Source organism: Crocodylus porosus, unplaced genomic scaffold (assembly GCF_001723895.1).
Source record: "Crocodylus porosus isolate Cpor-Errol unplaced genomic scaffold, CroPor_comp1, whole genome shotgun sequence".
Classification (NCBI taxonomy): Eukaryota; Metazoa; Chordata; order Crocodylia; family Crocodylidae; genus Crocodylus; species Crocodylus porosus.
Window position 1 is genome coordinate 67,822,463 of NW_017728950.1, and position 24,323 is coordinate 67,846,785.

General features: G+C 38.6%; 1 protein-coding gene across 1 annotated transcript in view; it reads left to right on the forward strand.

Annotated features, from left to right (window-relative positions):
• The window catches only part of VPS13A (vacuolar protein sorting 13 homolog A), a 168,734-nt gene extending 150,086 nt beyond the window's left edge, over window positions 1-18,648 (forward strand). Inside the window, exons 69-72 of the mRNA XM_019554916.1 lie at window positions 7,181-7,266; window positions 7,910-8,033; window positions 11,623-11,697; window positions 15,801-18,648. Of these exons, the coding sequence (XP_019410461.1) occupies window positions 7,181-7,266; window positions 7,910-8,033; window positions 11,623-11,697; window positions 15,801-15,851 (336 nt within the window). The 3' untranslated portion in view covers window positions 15,852-18,648. The remainder of the gene's footprint in view (window positions 1-7,180; window positions 7,267-7,909; window positions 8,034-11,622; window positions 11,698-15,800) is intronic.
• Window positions 18,649-24,323: the final 5,675 nt, after the last annotated feature.

A 24,323-nucleotide genomic window follows, 5' to 3' on the forward strand; every position in this document is an offset into this window, starting at 1 on the left:
CTGGAACAGACATTTTCAAGGAAACCTTGAGTTCCTCTTTATTTTTTTCCAAACCACCAAAAATCTTCAGTACGGCAAACATAAGATGAAGATCTGTGTGTAAGTCTTTGAAAAATTATTCCATGTTTCCTAGTCACTGTCTACACGTGTGTTTTGGTGGAGTTAATTTCCTGTGCTCTAATATCAGCACATGTGTACACTGATACTTAACTGCAGAGCTAATTAGTCAACTCCACAGTAAAGGGCACATGGAGATGCACCCCTTGTTCTTATGGGATTACTGCTTGTTTGTTTTTCTCTCAACACTGCTTCTCTTTTTCCTTCTACCCCCTCCTCTGCCTTTGCATTTCATATTTTCATTTCTCTCCTTATGTTCTACTTTCTATACATCCTTTTTGAGCATCTGATTAAGTGAGCTCACAAAAGCTTGTTCTCTACGTCAGTGGTCTCCAAACTTTTTTGATCGTGCACCCCATCAGTAAAAAATTTTTGAGCATGCACCCCCAATATCTGTTTGTTTATTTATTTATAAATTATATATATATATATTAGCATACCATACGTGACACATGACTGTCTGACATATGGCCCAAGTGAGGGTGCCAGTGTCAATCCATATATTAAATATTAGTAAAGCTTAATTTCTTTCTTATTTTTTTAGATAAAAAATAAGTATAAATAGAAGTTCTAATATTTTCTTCCTGCACCCCAGTGGATCATCTTGCACACCCCCTGGGGTGCAAGCACCCAACTTTGGAAACCACTGATCTACACAAGCTTACATACACAGCAAATCTACCCTGCCTTCTACCTGACTTTATACTAACATAGCTAACTACATTTCTCTATTCTACATACCTAGCATCATAAGGAGGATTTGTGTGTAGTCACGGCAAGGCCACAGACACCATTTACACGGGTATCTCCATTCGCAAATAGTATGCCAATTGTCCTGGTATCAAAAAGAAATTCATTCATGACTTCCAAGCTGCTGGGAAAGATTTATGGCAACAGATGGTTCAAAATCAAAAATCTTCTGAAAATAATGGAGACAAATGAGCGGTATGAGCTGGCTATAATTGTACCACCTTAGCAAACATTTAAAACGATCCAGAATCTCTTAAACTAGTCATTTCCTGACATAGCTCTTACATAGGCAGTTACTTCCAGTAGCTAGCATAGTGGGTACCATACATCAGATCAGTTCCTTGGGTGGGGGTTGTTAGAATTGTCCCACAACATTTCTTCCTGAGGACAGGCAACCTCTCCTCAATGTCCCAAAGCAAAATAACATTTCATTCCTTAATCACACCTGAAAATAAATGCAAAAAAAAAAGTTAACATCTAATTCAGTATATACCTTTGTATGCTTCCAGTGTAAGTGACCCTTGCAGAACAGAGAGAGATTTCTTATTGACAGCCATATTGGTGGCCGTGGACATGCAGACTCAGGACATTTGTCCTTTTAGTTCGGTACCTTGTCTACGATAGAAGCCAACACCAGTCACTTCAGAAGAAGGTGCAGGAAACCACAGCACAGGTCACAGGGGAAGTTTCTTTTATTTCCCATTAGAAATGTATATACAAAGTTAACCACAGTTTAAAACCTGGAAATATAGTGTCCTGGGCAAAGAAGTTTCTGCTGCTTATCAATACATTTTACTTAAGGGATACAGAAAGAAGGAACTCTCATTCTTTTCCTACTCTAGTCCTGGTCCAGTAGGCACTTCAGATAACCCAGGAAACTGCAGAAAACACCAAAGCACTTGGAGGCTAGTTCTCTCCAATCAGACTTGAGTAACTTACAGCTAATGTCCTAGACATTGGACAAGCAGTACTGTTCAGCAATTCACCATTAAATTAATTGATACCTTTTTGTGTCCAGGCAAAACTCAATTGAAAGTTTCATTCATAGACATTTGAACTTTATTTCTAGTGGAAGTTCTCTGATTCTTAGTTTGTACTGTGCAGTGATCAATGAGGTTCTGGATGCTACTGTAATCCAATAGTAATAATAAGCACAAATTTCTGTTTTTTCCAGTTATATTAAAGCTTTAGTCCAGGATAGTTGAATGAAATACTGTAGCCAAGTACCACCAAAATGGAGCTAACAGCACTAGTTGGGGTGTTTAGGCAGGCATTTTAGATTATCCATCCAAATGTTATCAGGTGTCAAAAATCAGAATAATAGAAGAGACGAGCTGGTGTCTCACCTTACTACTTTCCATTTTCCTGTAAATAAAGAGTTGCAAGTTAGCTTTCCCTTATTGAGATAAGAACTATGCTGTTGCTGTTATGGAGGAGGAGAAAAGTCTTATCACTCCAGATGCTTCTTCCCATTCTCCAAGGGGAATCCTCATCACAGGTCTTGGGAAATTTTGTTTTTCTCCTTAGTACCATACTGGATAGTTGTGCCATAAATTTATCATTCCTAGTGGAGTACACATACCAATTTTACTTGGTCTATCCCTTGATGTCAAATATGCCAGGGCCCTAAGCACTCTATATTACTGAAAGCAGTTTATTAAAATTCCAAACCAGAAGTTGTGCTGGGCACCTGGGAATCTGTTTGTGAAGGAGTCAGGCAGTCTAATGCCACTGTGGGGAAAAATGCGCCTCAGCTGAGGCATGAACCTCATAAGAGGACTCTTTACAGAAGAATGAAAGCACTTTGCAAAGGCATCCTTCAGTAGGAAGGTTACTAGTTGGTTCCCAAAGAATTTAAGTTACAAAGTTGTTTTTCCCCCCTCTATACAAAGCTGTAGCCCAAGCTTTTGCTCAGGAACTTCTAATTCTTATCCTCAGTCCTGCTTTTATGAATCACTGCTGCTCTCTAGTTCTCATTTATGATGAATTAGGAGAGCATGCTTTGCAGCAGTGAAATGTTTCTTACCTGATGGTTTTCTTTCTCTTAACACTTTCTTTCTTCCTTCAATCCTCCCTGTGACTGGGATACAGTTAATAATTTGAAAATATTCTAAAGGCAGACTTGGACATATAGTTACTTTAAGATTATTTATATGAAGTCAGGTTGTCTTAATACTAAAAAATGGATTGGTAGAGAATTTATGGAATTTCTGAACAACTCTTCTGGTGGCCTGAGCTGGAGGACAGAGGGTGCACCTAAGGGGATGCAGCAGTGTGATGGCACCCTCCTTTGGCTGTGCTGTGCAGTTTCTGGAGCATACCCAGCGAGGGCCAGAGCACCATGACTATGGCCACTTGATTCCCCTTTTTTTCCTCTGACATTGAATTCAGCAAGGAGGAGGGCAAATGGCAGTGGTACTTGCATCCTGGGCTTCAGAGCCATGCAAAAGCAGAAACTCTAGGAGGTGCTCAGCTGGTGATATCAGAAAGCATGTGTGCTCCCAGCACGTATGGAACTCCAGTAAGAACGTCTGACATGCTGGTGAGCTTCAGGACCTCTCTAAGTGCAACCACCAACAGGGGTGGCTGCTCTTCCACTGCCTCCCTCCTGGATCTGCCCGTTGAAGGGCAGGTTTTATTTTTGGAATCTCCAGCAGGTTCTCCTCTCAGGTTCTATAACTGGGAGCTTTAACCTGTTAGTGATGAGTGACAGTGGAAAGTGGCCAACAGAATATTGTCTGGTATAGGTACTTGCCATTCCATTCAGTTAGCATGCATTTGTCAGCTACATGTGAAGAAATATGACATATTTATGATTGTTGTTTTAATTTTTTGCAGTCGTCTTTAAGCTTGTTACATTTTACCGCAGTTAAAAATTATCCTTTTGCCTTTGAAATCTTTAAACATCATTTTGTTTGAACATCTTGCATACCATTTGCAGTTTCCAGGAAAGCAGTGCATTATAGAAGAATCATAAAGTGGAAATATACATTCAGTGTTATCTTTCCATTGTGTGCAACTTCCAAATCTATGGATGGGTTTCATGTTCTCCAAAACAATGGAGACAGAGATGTGTTGGGGTGAATATGCATATTTTTAATTATTCAGCTGAGATACCGTATATATTGTCCTGCCAGAAACTGCATGTGCAGATGCACTGGGTGGCAATAGGTATGACTTGTTTAATGGCTCTCCAAATGCAAAAATATGGTGAAACCTCTCAAACCTTTCCAGGAAATGTGCATATTCCACTTATATACAATGTCTACTGCACTGCATGTGGAGTTTATGGATTTGGTTTGTGTGCCTAGTTGTTCTGGGGTTTGTTTCTGTAGTCTGTTTTGTTAATGTAGTCTGTCTTTTTTACATCAGTTTACATCAGTTTGGTGAACACTTAAACATTTGCTAAAATGAATGGGGTAATAAAACCTTAATATTTACAAAGAATTTATTTTCCTGGAATATTGGGTGTTTACACAATACTTGAAAAACCTACTGTTTCTAGTTTTGGTCTGCATCCATTTGATATTTTTAAAGAAATCATCACTGACTGTTCTGAACCTTTCACCACTGAAAATGTATTTGATCATAGGTAAATGGTTCATAGGAAGTTCATGGTCTACTTTTAGCTGAATAATGTAAAACGGGCTTTTAAATATTTATCTCATCATTCAATAGATTCAATTTGATTAATTTTACTAGATTTACTCTGCTAATAGTTTGTTCCACTTTTTATTGGTAGACTCGTTTATAACAGGTTTGAATCAGTATGACTAGTAGTTTTAAGTATTTTTGTTCTTGGAGGTATGTGTGTATGCGTTTATGTAAATTAACCATTGGTCCTTAGTGTTTAATTACGGCATTCTCACCAGTAAATTAGTACAGAACTATGTTTTTTTCTAACAAGTTTATAAAAGTTGTTCCTTGAGCAATGCTGCTATACTGTAGACTAAAATATGAAAGTTCAAATCTTTATACATGAATAATTCAGTTTTGTTTAGGGAAAAATAGAATTACAAACATAAGGATGAAATTCTGTCCCCAAAAAAGTCTGTCGGAGTTCTGCCATTCAATTCTGTGGACCAGGTTTCCACCAGAGAGAATTTTTGACTAAAAGAAATCGTTATTTTATTTTCTTAATCTAAGGTGTATTTTAATTTTTGCTTTGTGTCCAGTCCTTAGTTGCGGGTATGGAGAGTAGCTGAATAAAATAACTGGTATTTTGTATGGGAAACTGGAAACTGTAACAGGAACAAGCAAACATTACATCCCTTTTATTTAGGGAGCTGTCTTTGTATTTTTCTAGTGAGATTTGATAGTGATGTTGGTAATCACTACAATTCTAAACCAGTGTAATAAAACTGGTGCTTTAATGGAACCCAAAGGTTCTTAACATTTGATTTGCATATCACGGATAAATTAATGCAGATTTGAGGCTGTTTTGGGATGTTTCCTTCTCCAAAATTTTGAGTTCAGTGACACTCAAAACCCTGAATGTTAACGAAGGAAGAGTTAAGATACCAGTCAGCATGTGCTAGGTTACATCTTATTATGGGAATAGCTGAGTTTTTAGTGGGAACAAGAGAGTCAATAATATGAGCTTCAAGCCTGTGCAAAAGAAACTTGTGAAAATATTATGGGGAGGGTTGGTTTGGTTTCATTTGGCTTCCTCGTAATTTGAAGACTGCATTTTGGGCACCTCTTGTTTAAATGATCCTACATTTGGATCGCTGTTCATACCCTATACCTTCATGAACAAATTTCAGGGCAATCTGACAAATTGTGCAGATGTTAGAGCACTTGCTTAGAAAGAGTCAAACTATAAACAGAAAGAGCTGCTTAACCTGAACTGTAGTAGTGCTTATGCACCAATATAATGTCCTTATGTGGGGTTTTTTTGTCTCTTTACATTGCCTTTTTTTCTGTACAAAACTATCGTATAGCAAAGAATAAAATCCTTAAGCCACGCAGAGTTCACTTCTGTTAGCTTGTAACAGAATTTGGTGGTATCATTTTTTATTGTATTAATGTGTACAACGATTAATAACCAATAGTTAGTGGTAATTTAAAAGAGAACTGAGTTATGAGACGCACAAGTTTTTGGAAGGTTAAATACCAGGTCTCTTTATTTCAAGCTCTGTTTATTTATGGATAACGAGTTTTTTAGTTTATGGAAAATAAAGCTATTAACTAAATTATGCAGAACTTTCTTATGTATTTACAATGTGTTTATTGATAAAAGAGAAATGTCTTCTGTCCTCTTCTCAGCATAACAGGATCCAAATGAAAGGAAATGTCTTAGGATGTTAGGATGTCTTAGGATACGTTAGAATGCTCAAGAGCCATCACAAGTAAAGGAGCTGTGCAAAAGTTGAAGCTGAAAGAGAAACCTGTTTCTGAATTCTATATAATTCCTCATTTCTCTGAAACTCCTATGTCTGTTAAGTAAAATTAGGATTAGAGGGTCTCAACACTTGGAATTGAAAAGTCTGATAGTAATTAATTTAATTAAAATTAACTTGTGAATAATGAAAAGATGCATCTATAGTATTTGTGGAATCTATTACAAAGAAGTTTGGAAATTGAATAAATGAGAGAGAAACATACTGTCCATCACATGACCTTCAATAACTAGGCTATGTTTGACTGTACGTCTCATCCTATAGATGTAGCATTTAATGATAAGATTTAGATATTTAGAGTATTGTCTATGTAGAATACTCTAAATATTTAATATTTCGAATTTAAAATACATTCTATAGATACAGTTTTAATATTTAGAAGCTACAGAACTCTTAAATGAAACTGATTCAAATGTGTTACAGTAATTAGGTTGGTCCAAATTAAAGATGGGAAACAGAGTCCTTCTGATTTAGTTATTTTAAACCTATTTCTTGATAAGAAATTCAGCTGTATTGATCTACCCAGATTGGAATGTACTGTAAATATGAAGAAATTTGAGTTTGGAATTCTGTTTTGATTTGTTTTAGGTCTTGCCAAGCCATTCATCATTCATGTCAAGGAAAACTCACATTTATTTGAGTTACTGTATTAACAACAGTCAACTTCATATAAAAATTTCTAAAGATCAAGTCTTTATAGTATATATAAGGTGTCATAAGCCTGTTAGCTATATACTGATTTGTTTCTTTTGTGTTGTGAGTAGTTTTATTCTGTTTATAAAAAAAGGTTGAATTAATGTGGTTGGTTAAAATGAACGTGGTTTAGATCATTTTTTGAATAGACAAAATGAAAAAACTATATCAATTAATATATGGGAAGCTACAGAACTTTTTTTTTCTCTTTCTCTTAGAAAATTGAAAATGGAAGATTTGCAAAGCTCAGATATATTGCACACGCAATGGTGAATGCTACAGATTTGTTAATGGTAACGAAAAGGTAAAGATTTTCCTTTCTCAATAAAAATGTACTAATAAACCATTGCGACTTTAATTATTGTTAATAGGATAAGCAACTGTACTTATTCCATGGTTAAGTAAGGGTTGGCATGTATGTGGATATGAATATGTGTATATCCAATATGGACAAAATGAATTTAGCATCCTGTTACTTACCTCATTCATTGTTCTGTCTGGCACAGAATGCATTATTCTCTGCCTTATATAGTTTCTCTATTCTCTCTAATCCAGGGGAGAAAGATGTGTTTGATTTCATATTTTCTATAGCTGAGAGACAGATTTTATCAGACTGAATCAGGGCAGCTGTGTGTGGACTCAACAATTAACAGTTCTACAGCACATTGCAGGAAAAAGAATAATGCAGAAGAGTTTTCTTTAGAGGCATAAAGTTCCAGGTTTATCGTAGAAGACGTGGTTTGTGTTATAAGTACATGAAACTGAAGAACTTGATCTTCTCCAAAACTATGCCTTGTGTATATTGCAGATATCTTGAGGGAAACTATGTGAAATAACAAACAGCTTCACTGCAACCAGCATTTAGATCCTAATTTCTTGAAAAAAAAAATAACCTTTTCTATATAGATTTTTTTTTTTAATTATTTGTCGTACTTTATTTTTGCTAGTGGTGTTTTGTTTGTGACGAAAGGAACATTTGGACAACTGACATGTGAGTGGCAGTATACATATGATGAGTTTACCAAAGAGCCATTCATTGTTGATGAAAGAAGATTACGTATTGAAGCCAAGGTATGATGGATGCTTGGTTAGTGGAACAAAATGTGAAAACATTATTAGCTATCACTAAAATCATTAAGTTATTTAAATATTTTTATCAGAAATAGTTCATTTCTAGCTGCTGGGCTCTCCCCTAGTCTGAGATGCATTTATAGCAGGCCAAGACTTATGACAGTTTGTCATGTCCAAACTAACTTCTGCTCTGATTGAGCTGGGAAAGCTGAGTATTTAATTTCTTAGACTTTAAAGTCAGTAAGCTGTGAGTCCCTTTTCTTCTCCTTTTCCATCCAGATGCTTATTTCCTGGAGGACAAGGTTTATTTAAATAAAGCATCTCTCCAGACAGTTTAAACCCTACAGTTCTCTTACAGTTCTCCTTTTCTCTGTTTGCTGCCTTCATTCCAAGGGTGATACGCGCCTCACTGTGCAGAACAAGCTAGTCGTGTCCAGTCTGCTAAAATACCCTTTCAAGAATTATAGAAAAGCACCTTACTTACCTTACAAAATTACTTCCAGCTCATAGAGGAAAAAGTCTGAACAGCCTGTTGTGGTCTCTAGTTAACCCAACATCCATCCCATCTCCCAATCAACTTCCATGAGCTGACACACCTCTAGAAAAATTGCCGAGAGGGTGTTCATTAATCCTCAGCACATGAAATCCAAATGGCAAAGGTCTGTCCCCTGATCAGGGCTTCACTTGGAAAAAGTCAAATATCTTTTCTAAATTCCCTATCACTTTGATTGATAAAGAGTCTAGAATCCTCTCTTGAGAGCAGGAAAAAGAAATTACTTTTCCATAGATTTTGCCTGTTGGATTTCAAGGGACATTGGGGCTCAGTACCTCTTAATAGGATGTACAGCAAAAAGGATCATAGTCTCAGAAGAACTGTCAGTTCTAGAACAGTTCACAGAATGAGTGCTTGTATGAAGTGTTGTGCCCTTATGTGAGGGCAGCAGTTAAATTTGGGGGAGGCCAGCAGTTGAATTTAAAGTGGCTTGATTAAGGCTTTTATTACATTAAAATAGCATCTCAAATTTAGATATTATAAACAGTTAATTTTGTATTGATAACCTTTATGAATGTTTTACTGTTGGTGCACAAGTGCTCAGGTTTTTGGCATGTTTTGGCTATAGCATGCAGAGACTGTTGACCTTGAGATGTTTAGGGAATAAAGAAGATGGACCATGCCAACTGTCATTCAGTTCTTATTGCTTCCTAATTTCTGGTCAAAGTGGCTTGAAGATCATAGTTTGTCAGCTTAGCAGTTCCTGTTTCTTACATTAATTAGGTATCCTGTTAGTTAATTGCCAGCTTAGTTTCATTATAAATGTTTCAATTTGTTTTACTTTACCTAAATAAGATGCTATGCTCCAGGATGTTAAGCTTCTGGGATCCCTGAAATAAATGGGAGGAAGTGAAGCCAGCAGGTGATGTTTAGGGGTGCACAACACCGACAGCCAATTATTAACCAGCAATATTGGCTGATATCAAGCCAATAACTGGTTTACAGGAATGCAGCCAGGCAGCATGGAGAGCAGCTCCTTGTAGGTAAATCTGGGGGGAGGAAGGGCACAGGGGAGGGCAGAAGTGTGTGGGGGGGGCAGGTTGAAGGAGGGAGTGGGGCTTGGGGGTCCTGCCCAGCTAGGGCAGTGAACGGGGGTAGGGAGCAGGACAGAGCCATGGGCAGCTCGTCATGGGGATCAGCATAAAAATGGTGAAAGGGGGCGCTTGAAGTAAAGCTTGTCAAATGAGCTTTGTTTAGTTCAAGCATCACCACCACCATTTTTAAGTGCAGGAATGCTTTTAAATCGAGCAGGGTGAGGGTGGATGCGGACTGCTCGCTGAGGGCTCAGGGCTCTCTGCTCTGCTGCCTCTGCCCTGAGGGCTCTGTGTCAGCTGCATGTCCCCTGCTTGCCTGGCAGTGGGGGCATAACTCACCACCCCCACTGCTGCCAGGTGGGCAGGAGACGCGCAGCCCACGTGGGGCTCCCAAGGAAGGGCAGCAGATTGGAGAGCCCTGAGCCCACAGTGAGCAGCAACCCATGCACAAATCGGGGGGGAGGGGAGTGCACAGATGTGGGGAGCTGTCTGCCTCCCCATCCCCCGCTGCGTCACCTGGATGAGCCACCCACTGCTCCATCCTGCCCTGGCCCCAGGTCCCATTCACTGCCTTGGCTGGGCAGTGCCCCCAGCCCCTGCCCTATTCCCCCTCTCACAGCGGGGCCCTTGATCTGCCCCACTGCTTTCTCTCCCGGACGCCTATTCCCTTCCACAAACTTACCTATATAGGTCACTGCTCTCCACACTGCCCTGCTGCATTCCTGGCCACATGAATGCATGTGGCTGCGTGCATGTACACAGCGTCCAGGGGCCCCAGAGAGAAAGCATATTATATTTATCAGTGACATTATCAGCTACATTGGCCAAAAAAGCTGACAGCCGATGATGTTAATTTTCCTTTTATTGGTGCTAATCCAGTATGGCACCAATATATTGGTGCATCTCTAGTTATGTTTATATTTCCTTGGGAAATGGCACCTTTTGGAAGAGCATGGCATTTTCAAGATTTTTATGGCAGCAAGTATATCTCCTAAGCAAATCCAGAAGACTTATCTGATCCCTTGTAGCTGTCCCCTGAAACGTTTGAGTTCTGACAGATTCTTAAGCCTTCATTTTTTTTTACCTTAGTACAGAATAAACCCACTAAGAAATTGCCAGAGAACATAATGTGAGGACTTCCATATAAAATCATTACCTAAGCCTTCTTCCCAGTATTTCACATCATTCTTCAACTCATTTAGTTCTTACCAAAACTCACCATAACTACAGCATTGAGGATTCACTGGCAAGCGGGAGACGGAAGAGCACATGAGATTGGCATCTCTCAAATCTTTCTGTGTAATTCAGATCTCGGAACACTAAGAATCCTACTTGGCTTTAGTTTATAGTGTCTTTTAAGAGACAGTCACAGAATTTCATTAGTACCAACACATTCACCTGCCAATCAGTCGGAGCATCACCCAAACTATTTATCTCCATTACAAGAGAATGAAAAACTGCTTCCTATCTATTCAGAGTCTACCAAACTGGATTTCTTATTGTATGAGCTTTGTGGTGATTGAAATAGAAACTGACCACCACACTCAGAGCTCATTTTCCCAAAGATTGCTAAAGAACATGTCTATTTCTGACAAGTGAAAAATAGCTAATTGGACAGAGTCCATTTACATATTTACAAGACAGTATGCTATAACTGGAACATCTAAGTTAAAATGATGCGTTTAGCAAAGCTGTGTGAATCTCATCTGTTCTTCTGAAGACTCTGAAATTCCCATTTCCGTTACTTGGGTTAACTTCTTACAAGTTAACATTAATGGACTGTGCATATAGGCTATTGCTCAAAGAAAAATGAACTGTTACTTACTTACCTGCATCATAACTGGAGTTCTGCAAGAGATATGTGCGTTTTAAGGTTTGTCCTCTATTCCCATGTTCCAAGTAGTCTGCTGTTGTAGGTGACTGAGAGGAAATGGTTGCAGTTGGTATTTTTTGTTATGCCTTCAGTGCATAACAAAAAGTTGATTAATTGTTTCTTTTGTAGGAACGGGTTAAATCTGTATTTCATGCCAAAGAGTTTGGAAAAATAATTAATTTTAGAACACCGGAGGATGCCAAGGTAAGTGTAATACTTTAATATCAGTGTTGACCTGTTAAGGAAGAAATGCTTCATTTTTTCATATTTGTTATAGTGACAGGAAATATCTTAAGGACTACAGGTTCAAATTCTACGTTTTTCAGAGCAAGTCATGGGATAAGTGTTGTTTGCCAATTAGAGTATAAATTCACTGTTTGAAATAATAGTGACTCTTAAAATACCCTTAAAATGTACTTAGCATTCAGATAACATACTCTTGTCTACAACATTTTGTGGATGTTAACTAAACAAACTTGATGACACCCTTCCATCATTATAGTGGATATTTTGAAAACTGAGATTTCCCTTATCATTTGTGTATAAGATATTACAGTATTCACTGTTTAAATAGGTTAAGGTCTTATGGACAGAAGTAAAACTATAGTTGTCTGTTAATTTGTATAGTAAATCAAAATACATCAATAAAACCCTTAAGATACTCCTTCATACATAGTGTTCCACATTTTCAGTTTTTACTGATTTTTTTTTTATTGTTAAATTCCAATTTTATTATTATTATTATTGAAGTTATTCATTTTTTACTGATTTATACCCTTTTTCAGTTCACTCAGTTTTACCAGGTGCAGTAAAATCTGTTAACCAGCATGAGTGGGGAATGGCTGGGGGTGTTGGTAAGCTAAAAGTGGTACCTCACCTGAGGTACGGGTTTCTGGCTGGACAGGGTGAGCAGGGTATGGTGGCAGTGGCTGCATGCAAGCTGGGGGAAGGGGCCTGGAGCCACTACCTGGGGGCCCAGGGCTCCTGGCTCTGACCCCAGGCGGGACAGGAGGGGCCACAGGAATCGCTCTTGGGGTAGGCGGGTCCCAGCTGCACCCTGGCAGCTCCAGCTGCTGCCCTGCCCTGGGCGGTAGGAACTGCAAAGCCCACTGGGGAGCCAGGTGGGAGAGCCCAGCCCTGCTCCCTGCAGCCAGCACTACACCTGGCTGCTCTGCATGGGCTTGTGGGGCTGGAGCCACTGCCTAGGGGGTAGCTCTGACCCCAAGCAGGGCAGGAGGTGCCAAAGTCAGAATCAGGGTTGTGTCCTGACCCTCCCCCCCACCCCACAACGCATCCAGCCATGTGCCACTCCCGCCAGCCCCTGGGCTGCACCATGGTATAATGCAGGCAGGTGGTGTCAGCTGCTCCTGAGGCCGCTGCATCAGGCTGAGGTGAGTGGGGACAATGGCACTGCCCAGAAGCTGCAGGCAGCTGGCATCGGCCGCTCCTGGGGCTGGGGTGAGTGGCTACAATCTGCATTGTGCCCCTGCGTCTCCACTTGTTTCCAGTCCCCCCAGCTCTTGCTGCAGCGGCCCTGGGAACAGCCAACACCAGCTTTGGAGGGAACTATAAGTGGGTGCAGGGGGGAGGGGAAGGGGGGGGCATGGCTCTTGCTGCTACGCACACCCCAGGGCAGCTGTGGGCTGGGGGGTTGCACTGGCTGATCGTCCTGAGTGCAGATCTGGGGGCCCCCCACAAAGAGCCTGACGCAGCCCCCCAGCCTGCAGCCTTCCCGAGGTGGGCTTAACGGCAAGAGCCATGCCCTGCCCCCCATCCCATGCCTGCACCCACTGGCAGATTCCTCCACTTTGCTCCCTGCTGGACCCCAGGAATGGCCATCGGGCTGTGCCCCGTCCCTTCCCTAGTCCCAGCCTTACTCCCTCCCTCCCTCACTGCTGTGGGAACATATTCATTATTTTCCCAGATTTAAACCATTTTTTCCTTTTCTTCCTTTTACCCCTATTTCAATCTGGTTTTTATGTTTGAAAGATAAACCCTGAAATTCCCAGATTTTTTTAAATAACTGAAAATGCAGAACACATTCATGTCATTACACATAGTTTCTTATAGTTGTGTTTACACTTAGCTATTTGATTGGAACCAGTTTATAATGAAGCTTCTATTTTTGTTCATAATCCAGTTTTTCTTTATAACACCGAACACAATTGAAATCAACAACAAAACACTTGGTGCACATCTTTCAAAAAAGAAGCACAAACATCTCATTACTTAGACTAGAAAAGAAACTGCCTTGCGTTCTGTCAGATTACTGATTTAGCAATATGGACAATGAGAAGTTAATAATATAGAAAAGCAAGTTAAATTATGGGTGGTTTTAATATGTTGGTCTTTTATCCATAGAAACTACAATTAAAACAGTTATGGTAAAGAGTAAAAATAAAAGTGGTGGAAATGTTTAGTTCCTAGCAGACATTTGTCTGCATCACACAACCCTCTGTAATGCAGTCTTTTGAAAGAAGTTTTTCAGCTCAGGTTTGAAGTACTGGTGTAGTACCAAAACCGCATGACAGCCTCTCTCTAGGAAGGAGGGGTTACCATAGATTCATAGATGCTAGGGTCGGAAGGGACCTCAATAGATCATCGACCAGTACGACACTAGCTACCCACCCTTACAAATGTTACATCAGTGTTTTGTGATTAGGGAAAAGAGACTGAAGCAGTTGGGCATTTTACAGTGCCATGCTGCATCTCAGTGCTAGGGGTACCATATTCCAGTGAGAATGCATACACACAATCCTTGAAAAAGTTAATGGGAAATAAATAATGTCTTTCAAGCACAGAATTGGATTTAAAAAATAAAGATTTGTTCATATCCTCCACTAGGAACGTTTCTCTATAACGTTGACTGGCTTTCCTCTTGCACTCAGTGGCTGCAGAACTCCTAGACTTGTTTGTTTATCTGACTTGAGCTGCAAATAGTCACCTTTGTGCCACCATAAAAAGTGTGTATGATGGCACAAAATCCAAGCTAACTTGCATCTGTGCACTTTGTAATGCCACACATGCTCAGATTTGTGGGTACAACAATTTGTGTTAATAGTTTGTGCCACCTTCTCACAGCCTATGTCTGTTACTTTATGGTGGGAGAGTGTGGGCAGCCTGGGGCTACTAATATTTTCCAGCCATGTTGGACAGGCATTTCAGGGACTCATCCAGTAGTTCCTTGTAATTCCTCTGCAGTAGGATTCCCAGGGCATGTGAATCGCATTGCCATGGATGGGTCTGCAAGCAGGGTGGGGAACCCTCGTGGGAGTATTTTCCCTTCATTTTTGCCAGTGTTCGCCCCAAGAATCCCCTGCAGGGGATTCCCAGGGTGTTTTTTCAAGCTGCTGTGCCCTGGGTCGGGGCATGGCTTCCAGGGCCATTGTCCCGTAGAGTCAGGTCCCTTGACGCCCTGGAAGTGACAGGGTCCTTGCCTTGTGGACAGTGGCGACATGCTTTTTGCTGATCAGTCAGATCAACTGTGCCAGGACCCACCCTAGCAGAGGTAATCCTGCAACAAAAATGATGCATTTTTCACCTTGAGTTTCATCACCCTCAGTATGCCATTTGTGCCTCTTACAAGGATTTTGCCTTTTCATGTTAATTACTGGAGATGGACTGTCCTCCCCAAAACCAGTCATCCAAGCCACTACCCTTTCTATCTACGTAAAACTTACTTGTAGGAGAAATCAATGTTCAGTGTATTCATTGGCTTGCTTGTACATTTATTTTACTATATGTAGATATGTATAAATGCATATTACCTTAAGATGTTAGTGTATCTAAATGAAAAAGCCATATTATCATATTGCAGGAATCTCAAGCTTGTCTGATCCTGTCCTTATCCTTGCATTCCACATTCTTTTCTGTTGCATCTAAAACTTAAATTATAACAGTTTGGTGACAGGAACTGTGTCATTCTGTCATCTGTGATTTGTAGGACCCATTTGGATAGCATGAAATAGTAATGATGATTTCTGTCTCAGATTTGTGGGAATCTTTGCTGTTTTACACAACAGTAATGAATATCCTTGTTCATACAACTGCAGATTAGAGAGCTGGATTCTTGGCCTAGCCAGGTGATTTAAGTTTCCAGTACGTTGCCATGTAAGAAATTTGAGTTTGAATTTTAAGGCATTTCAGTTCTGAGGCAAGAAGTAATATTATAGACTCTCTAAACCTTGTGTTGTGGTGTTATCCTGATTAGGAGCAGTGATTAAGCAGTGAAATATTTGACTCAGTGAAATTTTCTATTGCACTGTACAGCTTTTACTAAGAATTTTTTCTCCGTTTTACTTCCACAGTGGATCCTTTCTAAATTGGAAGAAGTGAGAGAGAATCATCCAAGATTGTAATACTCCAAGAATCGTCCAGATTTGGACAATCTGAAAGGCAGTTCTGGCTGTTACCTTTTAATTCCTGTATAACATGTGAAATTGATTGTCAGCAAATAGAAAGAAGTGGGGGGAATTATAAAAATTTTACTATAATAGCTTCAGTTTGCCAATATAATATATTATTGTAATCAAGTTTTACTTGCATAAACAGTTACTGTCAGGTAATTCTAGTGATCAAAAAAGTTTCTACCAAATTTTGGCTTGTTGGGGCTTTTGTACATATGAATTCAAAGTACGTGATTCTTTAAAAATACACTGTATAGTGAAGGTGTTTTACCTTTGATTCTTTCACGTCTGCTATAGTATCTGAGCTCTGAAACAATCCTTATGATTTTATGGGGAACACTATCTTCAGGTGGCGATCAGATTCCCAAAATAAAAGTCTAGTTCTCCGTCCAGTTTTCATACGGATTTCAGCCACTCTGCTGCATTAACATTTATTGACATTCAGATGACCTTATCAGGGAACAGATGGACTTATCCAGCACCAGTCCTTCAGCAAAAAGAAAATTAAGAATGACAGTGCTGACCAGAAGTGTGCAATTTAGATATTTAATTCTAGAGAAGCTTTTTATTAATAAATATAATGGAATTATTTTCTTTACTTTTTGTATATAAATGAACAGTTGGTGATAAATTTAAAATATAGTACCACTTTTAGAGTAAAGATTTTTATATGCTGCTCAGATTAGCAAATTGCCTCATAAACCCACATCTTGCTAGTCACAGAAAATTGCATGTTAGTTGACCAACAGAGATGATAATCTGGAGAGGAGAGAGAGGCTAAATCTGTGCAATAATGTTAGAAGTATGCCCTTTACTTTAACTACATCAGATTATCAATGGACTTGCAACAGATTTAAATACCAGTGGGCGTCACTGAGTTCTAAGAGCACTGTTTCATGTCTAACTATCCCTTGGATTACGCAGTAGCGCATAAAAAGAAACCTAGTAAATTCCAGAAGACTAGAGAGCCAATCAGATTTTATGTTAAAATTGTATTTCTATTAAAATAATTTACAAAGGTAATAGTAATTACTTCTTCACATTTGCTGTCTTCAGCCTTAATGCAACTAATTAAACAGTTTCTGTTAAATATTTCATATTCAGTTGGAATAAATATGAGACAGCAGGACATTATTAAAGAGAGCCTGTGGTGATGTCATATTATTTAATTCGTTTTCATAATGTATTTGTAGCGATGTTTGAGGATGACTTAAAAAATAAAATGTAGGGGTCAGTTGATATAAAAGGTTAAGAGGAACTGTGGTATATGAACATATTGCTTAATCCAGATTTTGAACACTAGAATGTCTTGATGCATGTAGTAAGTATCTACTGCCAAAATATTCTTTCCAAACCATTGTTTGGAATATATAAAGCTAGTGGACTGTAGAGCTATTCCTTCTGAAATTACTGGTGGTGCTGGGTGATCCAAAATGTTGCTTTGTTGTAAAAGCTAAAGTAACTGGCATGCCAAACTGCAGTTGTATTTATTTAATTCATACTAAGTCTTGCCTGCTGTGTTGTGTAACCTTTCATCTGGTTACCAAATACATTGCTATATTGTAATTTTTCCCCAGAACATTTATTCTTTGCTATATTGAATGTAAATTGAATCAAGAGATTATAAGCAGGTTCCAAACTGACAGAGATTGTGTTACTCCACGCCTACATATTGCTTTGTAGCATAAGAAATTTACCCCAAGAGCATTTGCTCAAATTATAGTTGCCAAACTAATTGAGTGTTGCCTTACATGACTTCCTCAGTTCTACCTGAATATCAGATGGAACAATGTTTCTGGATGCCTGTTTTTTCCCCATAACATTTCTTTATCTTCAATCCAGCTAGATCAGCAGTCTCTTCATAATCATTTTACTGAACATCTGCTCCTGAAATGTACCCATTTGGCTTCTCTCAGAATTTTGTATATTCCTATTCTGTATATTCCTATTCTCTGTTGAAGCCTTTTTCTGGTCTATCTCCAAACTTTGTTTGTTTGCATTTACTGTCCTGACAAAGTAACTCTTTCCAAATCCTGTGTTCAGACTAATCAACTAACACATTCTTTGAGTACATCAACGCTTCCTTGATATTTATTGAGTAATTTTAATGCTGGGTGTTTAAAATACATCCTTCAAGGCTATATAGATCTGTGCTTAAGCTCTTAGTTTAGAGAATTACTATTTTTTCCCATTCTTTGTTATATTGGTAGAAATTTAAAATTTTTTTGAATGCATACACCCACAAAGAATCTTCCTCAGAGTGGTCAAGGAACCTGGAAAGAGTCTTAAATCACCAGAAGTTTTCAAAAAATCATTTGAAGGCCATATCCTGGTTTCAGAGCCACATACCAGGATCCTACCATACCATGGTTTTCTAGAACTCCCAGTTCTTGGCACCAGATTAACCTGGGTATGCCTCTGTAACCTGGGACTTGTACAGTATCTTGACTAATCAGCCACTGTGGAGCAGTCTTACAATTATGTAATATCCTGGACGACCATAATGTTATTCAACCTCCAAAGAAAAAAAAAGTATGTTTTTATTCCACTACAAATAGATAGATGTATTGGTAACAGAAGCTCCAATAGACCAAAAGTTAAAAAAAAAAAGTTCAGATACTTTAATAGTTTTGTTAAACACCAATTTTGATGTCCAAATGAATGAGCGCTATAAAATATGCAAGAGACATAAGTAAAACATTTTGAGTGATAATATCTACTTTCTTTTCTATAAAATGGCAGAATTTCATTAAGCGTTCTCTAAATTTTTTTCCCAACCTTCAGAAATATAAATAAACAAAACCAGATATTAATGCAGCTTGGAATATGTTCCTTTTGAGAGAGTTTGTTTTGTTTCCATTTTGGCATTGCAGTCTTAATAGATTTTTTTTGTCTATGCAATCGCACAGAGTCTTCAGGTTATGGTATGAGTTTAGTTAAGGTGTGGTTCTAGAGGTGAAAGGCTCACTTCCATTGCATTCAAGGAATTGTGTGCATCTAAGGCCCTTGCCACGTGTTGCACCTAAGATATGGTTAACCAGTTAAGTTGAGACCCAGCCACACATAAAAGCAATTAATATGGTAATAAAACAAGGAGTAAGCCACTAAGTTACTCCATAAAAATGTGTGGCTGGTTCCTATCATGCCATGAATAGAACGTTTGGCTGGGTGCACCCCCATCAGTTATTCTGGGCTGCATCGTGCACCCTCGTGGCTGGAGCATGGATCATCTGATGGGCCTCCCAACGACAGGAACCCATGGTGTGCTCCCATGGAGCCCTGTCAGTTGAGAGGGATCCCAGCCACAGGGTTTGCAACTTGCTGGTGCAGGATGAGCCCAGGATCATGATGTGTAATTGTGTGGATTATGCGTTGGATCCTAACACACCTTCACCTGCACTTGTGGCAGGGGCCTAAGTGAGAGCAGAATCAGTCTTTAGTCTTAATCTTTGTTTACTAAGTTGTCAAGTATTTCTAAGAGACTTTAATTGAAGGGAGAGTATTATAGTACTTGGTCTCAGAGTCCATCAAAAATTAGATGCAAGATTTTAAGACCTACCTACATTCTGGTATAGTCTTATATTTTTCGCCCCTTTCTTTTTCAATTTCCAAAATGACAGTAGCTCATGGTGCTTTATTTTTCATAAAGTGCACTGATGTGTCAGTTCCCAGTTTTTCCTCTCAGGTTGTGTAAGAAAACAGTAAATTAAGGATTACATGCAAGTGTTACTGTATTAATGGCAAAGTACAAATAAACTTGACACAGTTCTTGAACTTTAACTGTAAAGCATGAAGTTTTATAAGATACCAGGGATATAAATTTCTATTTTTATGAATGAATTGATATAGTTTGCAGTATGGCAATATAATCAAACAATTCAAATATTTATGCCTGCTACTGTTGCAATAGATTCGTAGACATTTTCATTTTAATATCTGTATATAAAAGCTTGAGAATTTTCAAGCTTCACTACTGAATCCAGCAAAGCTCAAAAAAAAGAAAGAAAAGTTAGCAATAAATAGAAGCAGACTTTTCGCTATATCACTACCAAGGAGCCCAAAGAGTCCATTATGCCTAGCAGAGTGAATACAAGTCTTCCAGGAAAAGGTAAGAAAACTTTTCTTCCTTGTCAGTCTCAAGCAAGCAGAAAACCATCTCTTGAATGAAGATAAACTACCTCCTTCCAGAACAATTTCTAGAGATATGATTTTCCCCTTATTTAATGTATGGACGGAGTCAACATTGGACAAAGGTCAGGTTTTATTTAACAAGATTATCTTTTTGAGCAGACCTGTCTTCCCTTCACATTTTCAGTGTTCATATTTTAACCAGAGCATCATGTAACAATAAACTGAACTGACTGTATTTGCCATTGCAGAAATGTGTTTCCATATTCCCATATACAAATGTCATTGGAAAATCTGCAAGCTCTGTGAAGGTCACCATTTTTGATTCAGAATATTACTATTGTGCTTCTCGGTCCCCAGGTGATTATGAAGACCCTCAGGATGATTACAGCCAGACTTCAGTCTAATGTACATGCACACATGCCCATTTAAGGGTAGCATCCCAAGGGCGCGCTAACTCCTTCAAGAATTGAGAGAAATTACATACATGAATTTGAACTGATGGTCATCATAGGACTGTACCACTAATCAAAGAGTCTTCTGAGATCATAACATAAATACCATAACTAGATCATGAGATTTAGGTCAGATTAACATGACGAGATCATGGGGGGCGCTCAGGCAAAGGCAGCAAAATTGCCTCAATTTAAAACTTTTCCCAAATGACAGAAAATGGATCACAAAAATATCTCCAGTGCATCACAACCTGCAAGTAAGTGTGATAATATTGTGTAACTCTTTCGCTGTGGAGCAATTCCAATACATTTTATCATGTCAGTAGTCCTCTTGAAGACAATCTCTTAGCCATGTTAGCAATCAGCCATTGCTCTACATTGTAATGAGAGCCTTTCAGGGTTACCCAGGAAGTGAAAAAGAGGAGATTGATTACTTGTAACTTGAGGAAGTCAGTATGCATAGCTTGCCCTTTGGAATGTTTCCATTCCAGCATCAAGGAGTATGCACAGGCAATTTTCCAAATGAATCAGTTGTATACTGGTAAATAACCTTTCCCATAAAGAATGTTTTAAGTATGTATCACTGGTATTTTACTTCAATCTATTCTATTTGTGTTATTAAGGAAATGATCTTCTGATACAGCACACTATAAAAGGCATATTTGAAGGAGCTAAGTAAAGATTTACAACAACATATAGCAACAGTTCTATTTCCTGAATTACCTCTGTGAATTACAAAGATCCTAATATTCACATCACAAAACAGCATGTTTACAAAAGTTCACTGGGAACTTTGGTACAAAAAACCAAAGTACTTTCTCAGACTGCTGTAGCTGTAACAGTGAACACTGCAGCAAGTGAACTGCTGTTGTTTGGCAACACAAGGACTGTGTTTGCTTGCATAAAACCATTTGAGGCACTTAAGAGTTAGAAGATGAAAAAAATTGTGGCTTCAAATTAATGCAATTTGAACCATTAAACCCCTGAAACTCAAAAAGTTCTTATGATGTTATTTGCAAATCCCCAAATGTACATTAGATCATTTCCAGACTTAATTTTCTTCTGTTGATATTGAATGGTACATGCAGAGCTATAGTTCACCCTTTAATAGATATTGCAGCTAGCAGCAGGGAGAGAGACCTGTCCACATTTTTCTGTTGTCAAAGATGAAAAGATCATTCTCGGTGTCACCTGTGCTTGAACTGAAACTGCATTAATAAGAACTGGCTGGGATGAGGTGCTGTCCCAATGCACAGCCAAAAAATGGCTGGTGTAATCTTTTCCAATCTATTTAATCAATGATGAATGGTAAAGCCAATGTTTTAAATGTTCACTTTATGGGTGTATGGGGGGAAATATATAGAATTAAAAACCAAACTATTTCCAATGCAGGAATTGCAGATGGAAAAATGCAGACCAGGCTTTCTGCTAAAATAATTATGTATTTGTAAATGACCTGGACCTTCTTGTATCTTTTTTCTGACATTCTAATACCAAACCAAAACTTTCAGTTTTCTGTTCTTAAATTTTTTGTGTGTAAGATAAATAATTGTCTTGGTAGACAGCTAAAACAAATTTAAAATAAAAATTGTGCTCACATAAAGAAATATATGTTTATGCTTTTTATGTATGGTTACGGGAAATTTTTATTCTTTGGTATTTAATTGCCTGTCAGCATTTTTATAGTTAAATTAGCTAGTAGCTCACTAATAACTTTCCAGGTAGCTGCCATCTTTCATGCATAAAAATCAGTTGCCTTTTTACCCAACATGATACAATTTTTAAATATTGGGGTTAAAAAAAAAAAAAAAAGGTTTGCATCCCAGAAATGTTCTTTTATGGCATGTATCAGTGAGAGAGAGCACAGGTTGTATAAATCAAATATCCAAATTGCTTTTTGGAGTGACTTGCAATATGTATAGCTTTTTAAGGCCCCAAAAGATCAGCATGATCATTGTGTCTTACCTCCTGCATAACAAGCTAGATTATTTTATCCAGTAATTCCTGCACCAAATTATTAATTTCTGACCTTTTAGCAAAATCTCCAGTCTTGACTTAGTTTTAAGTGTTGGAAAATGCATTACATCTCTAAGTAAATTATTCCCAAGAGGTAAAAGTTAACAGTTTTCTCTTGCAGGTCTCACTTGAATTGATTTCCTCAATGACTTTGGCATTCCATGTTTTTTCATGGCTAGATAAAGCCATAAGCAACAACATGGACCGTGTGGGGGAAGAGATCTTTCCAGTCCTAGGCACAGTGGTTGTAGGGGGGTATCCTGGAAAGTGCAGATCTCACTTTCAACAACTGGATGCCTCTATATTTCCTTTTCACTTCTTAAGTGCCTTAGTGTTTTGAATCAGTGAAAGAATTTGGTTTATGTTAACAGCTGTGGTGTTTGCTTCCAGGCAAAATACTACACATTGCATGTTACTATCATTGTTTTACTCGGTAATGAATGGGTATACAATTTGGATACTGGTTGTTAATGCTGGCAAAGATCTGTTATAATGAAAAAAATTCTGTGATTTTTTTTTTTTTTGGCCTTTTCTTTCTTAAGGGTTGTTAGAGAGGGACATGGAACACTTGATGCCTCTTCCCACTTAAACATCAAGCCACTGATGTCTACTTTTTGAGCACGGTGATGCAACCAGTTATGTATCCATCTTACAGTGCTCTCATCTAGACTGCATTTCCTTACCTTTGTCAAAAGCTTTGCTCAAGTCATAATAGCAAGTCCACAGAGACCATTGCCTTGCCATAGAAGAAAATCAGGAGAACCAAGCCTCGAGATGCTGTATACCATGAAGCTGCCAAGGTGACCGAGTCTTATGTTAACTGTTTCACAGCCATATCTATTGACTGAATGCTATAAGTTATGCCTGAAACAGCGAGTGAGCTACTGGTAGTATCTTGATAAGTCTTGTGGTATAGAAACAGCAACCACTTACAGTCAAGAACTAAGTCTTGCTACTGCCCTTCAAAGTCAGACTCCTGACAGACATTCATTTTAAGGTGTGAAGGGACTGGGACTACCCCCCAGCTGTGCCCTGGACCCTAGAGTGCCCTCAACTGAGTGTTGGGATCTGTCGTGGGCCAGCACCAACTGGCCACACATTCAGTTTAAGTCATGATACAAATAAGCCGCAAAGTTGTTACATGTTCACAAAGTGAAACAACTTTGTGGCTCGCTTACTGTATTACTGTGCTCAAAATTGATTTGAATGTGTGGCCAGTTACTATTTAAGGTGCAACTAACATTGTAATCACGTCTTAAATGTAATGTATCGGGCCAGAGACTGACCAGTCTAATTTCTCAGATCCTCCTCCTTCTGTTTCTTAGATGGATATTATATTTGCCTTTTTCCAGTCTGGGACTGTTGTCCACACATCTTGGCTTGCCTGTTTTGTAGTTTTGCTTTCAATGGGGGTATCAAATTACAGAACAATCAGAATAGGTTGCATCGAGCAGTTTTATTTATTAAAAATCTGTTGCCCCCCCCCCCTTAAATACATGACTAAAGGTTATAATAATTAATGAAAAAAACCTCATAGCAAAATGATAATTCTGGGCTTCAAATGATTGAAGTGGAAGAATATGGCTTTTTTTCCCACTACCCAATCAGCAGGTGCTATAACAGTTCATCCAAGTGAAAGTTGCTCAACCTTACAGAGTTATTTATAGTCTTACCTATGCAAGATTGTTTCTCGAAACAGGTTTTGAAACAAGCTCTGCTCTTCCAAGGCAAATTTAAAAAAATATCGTCTATGAATTGGCAGGCAGCTTCCTCGAACTCTGAGCAACTCTAATTATGTTACAGTACCTTTTAGATGGCTTACACA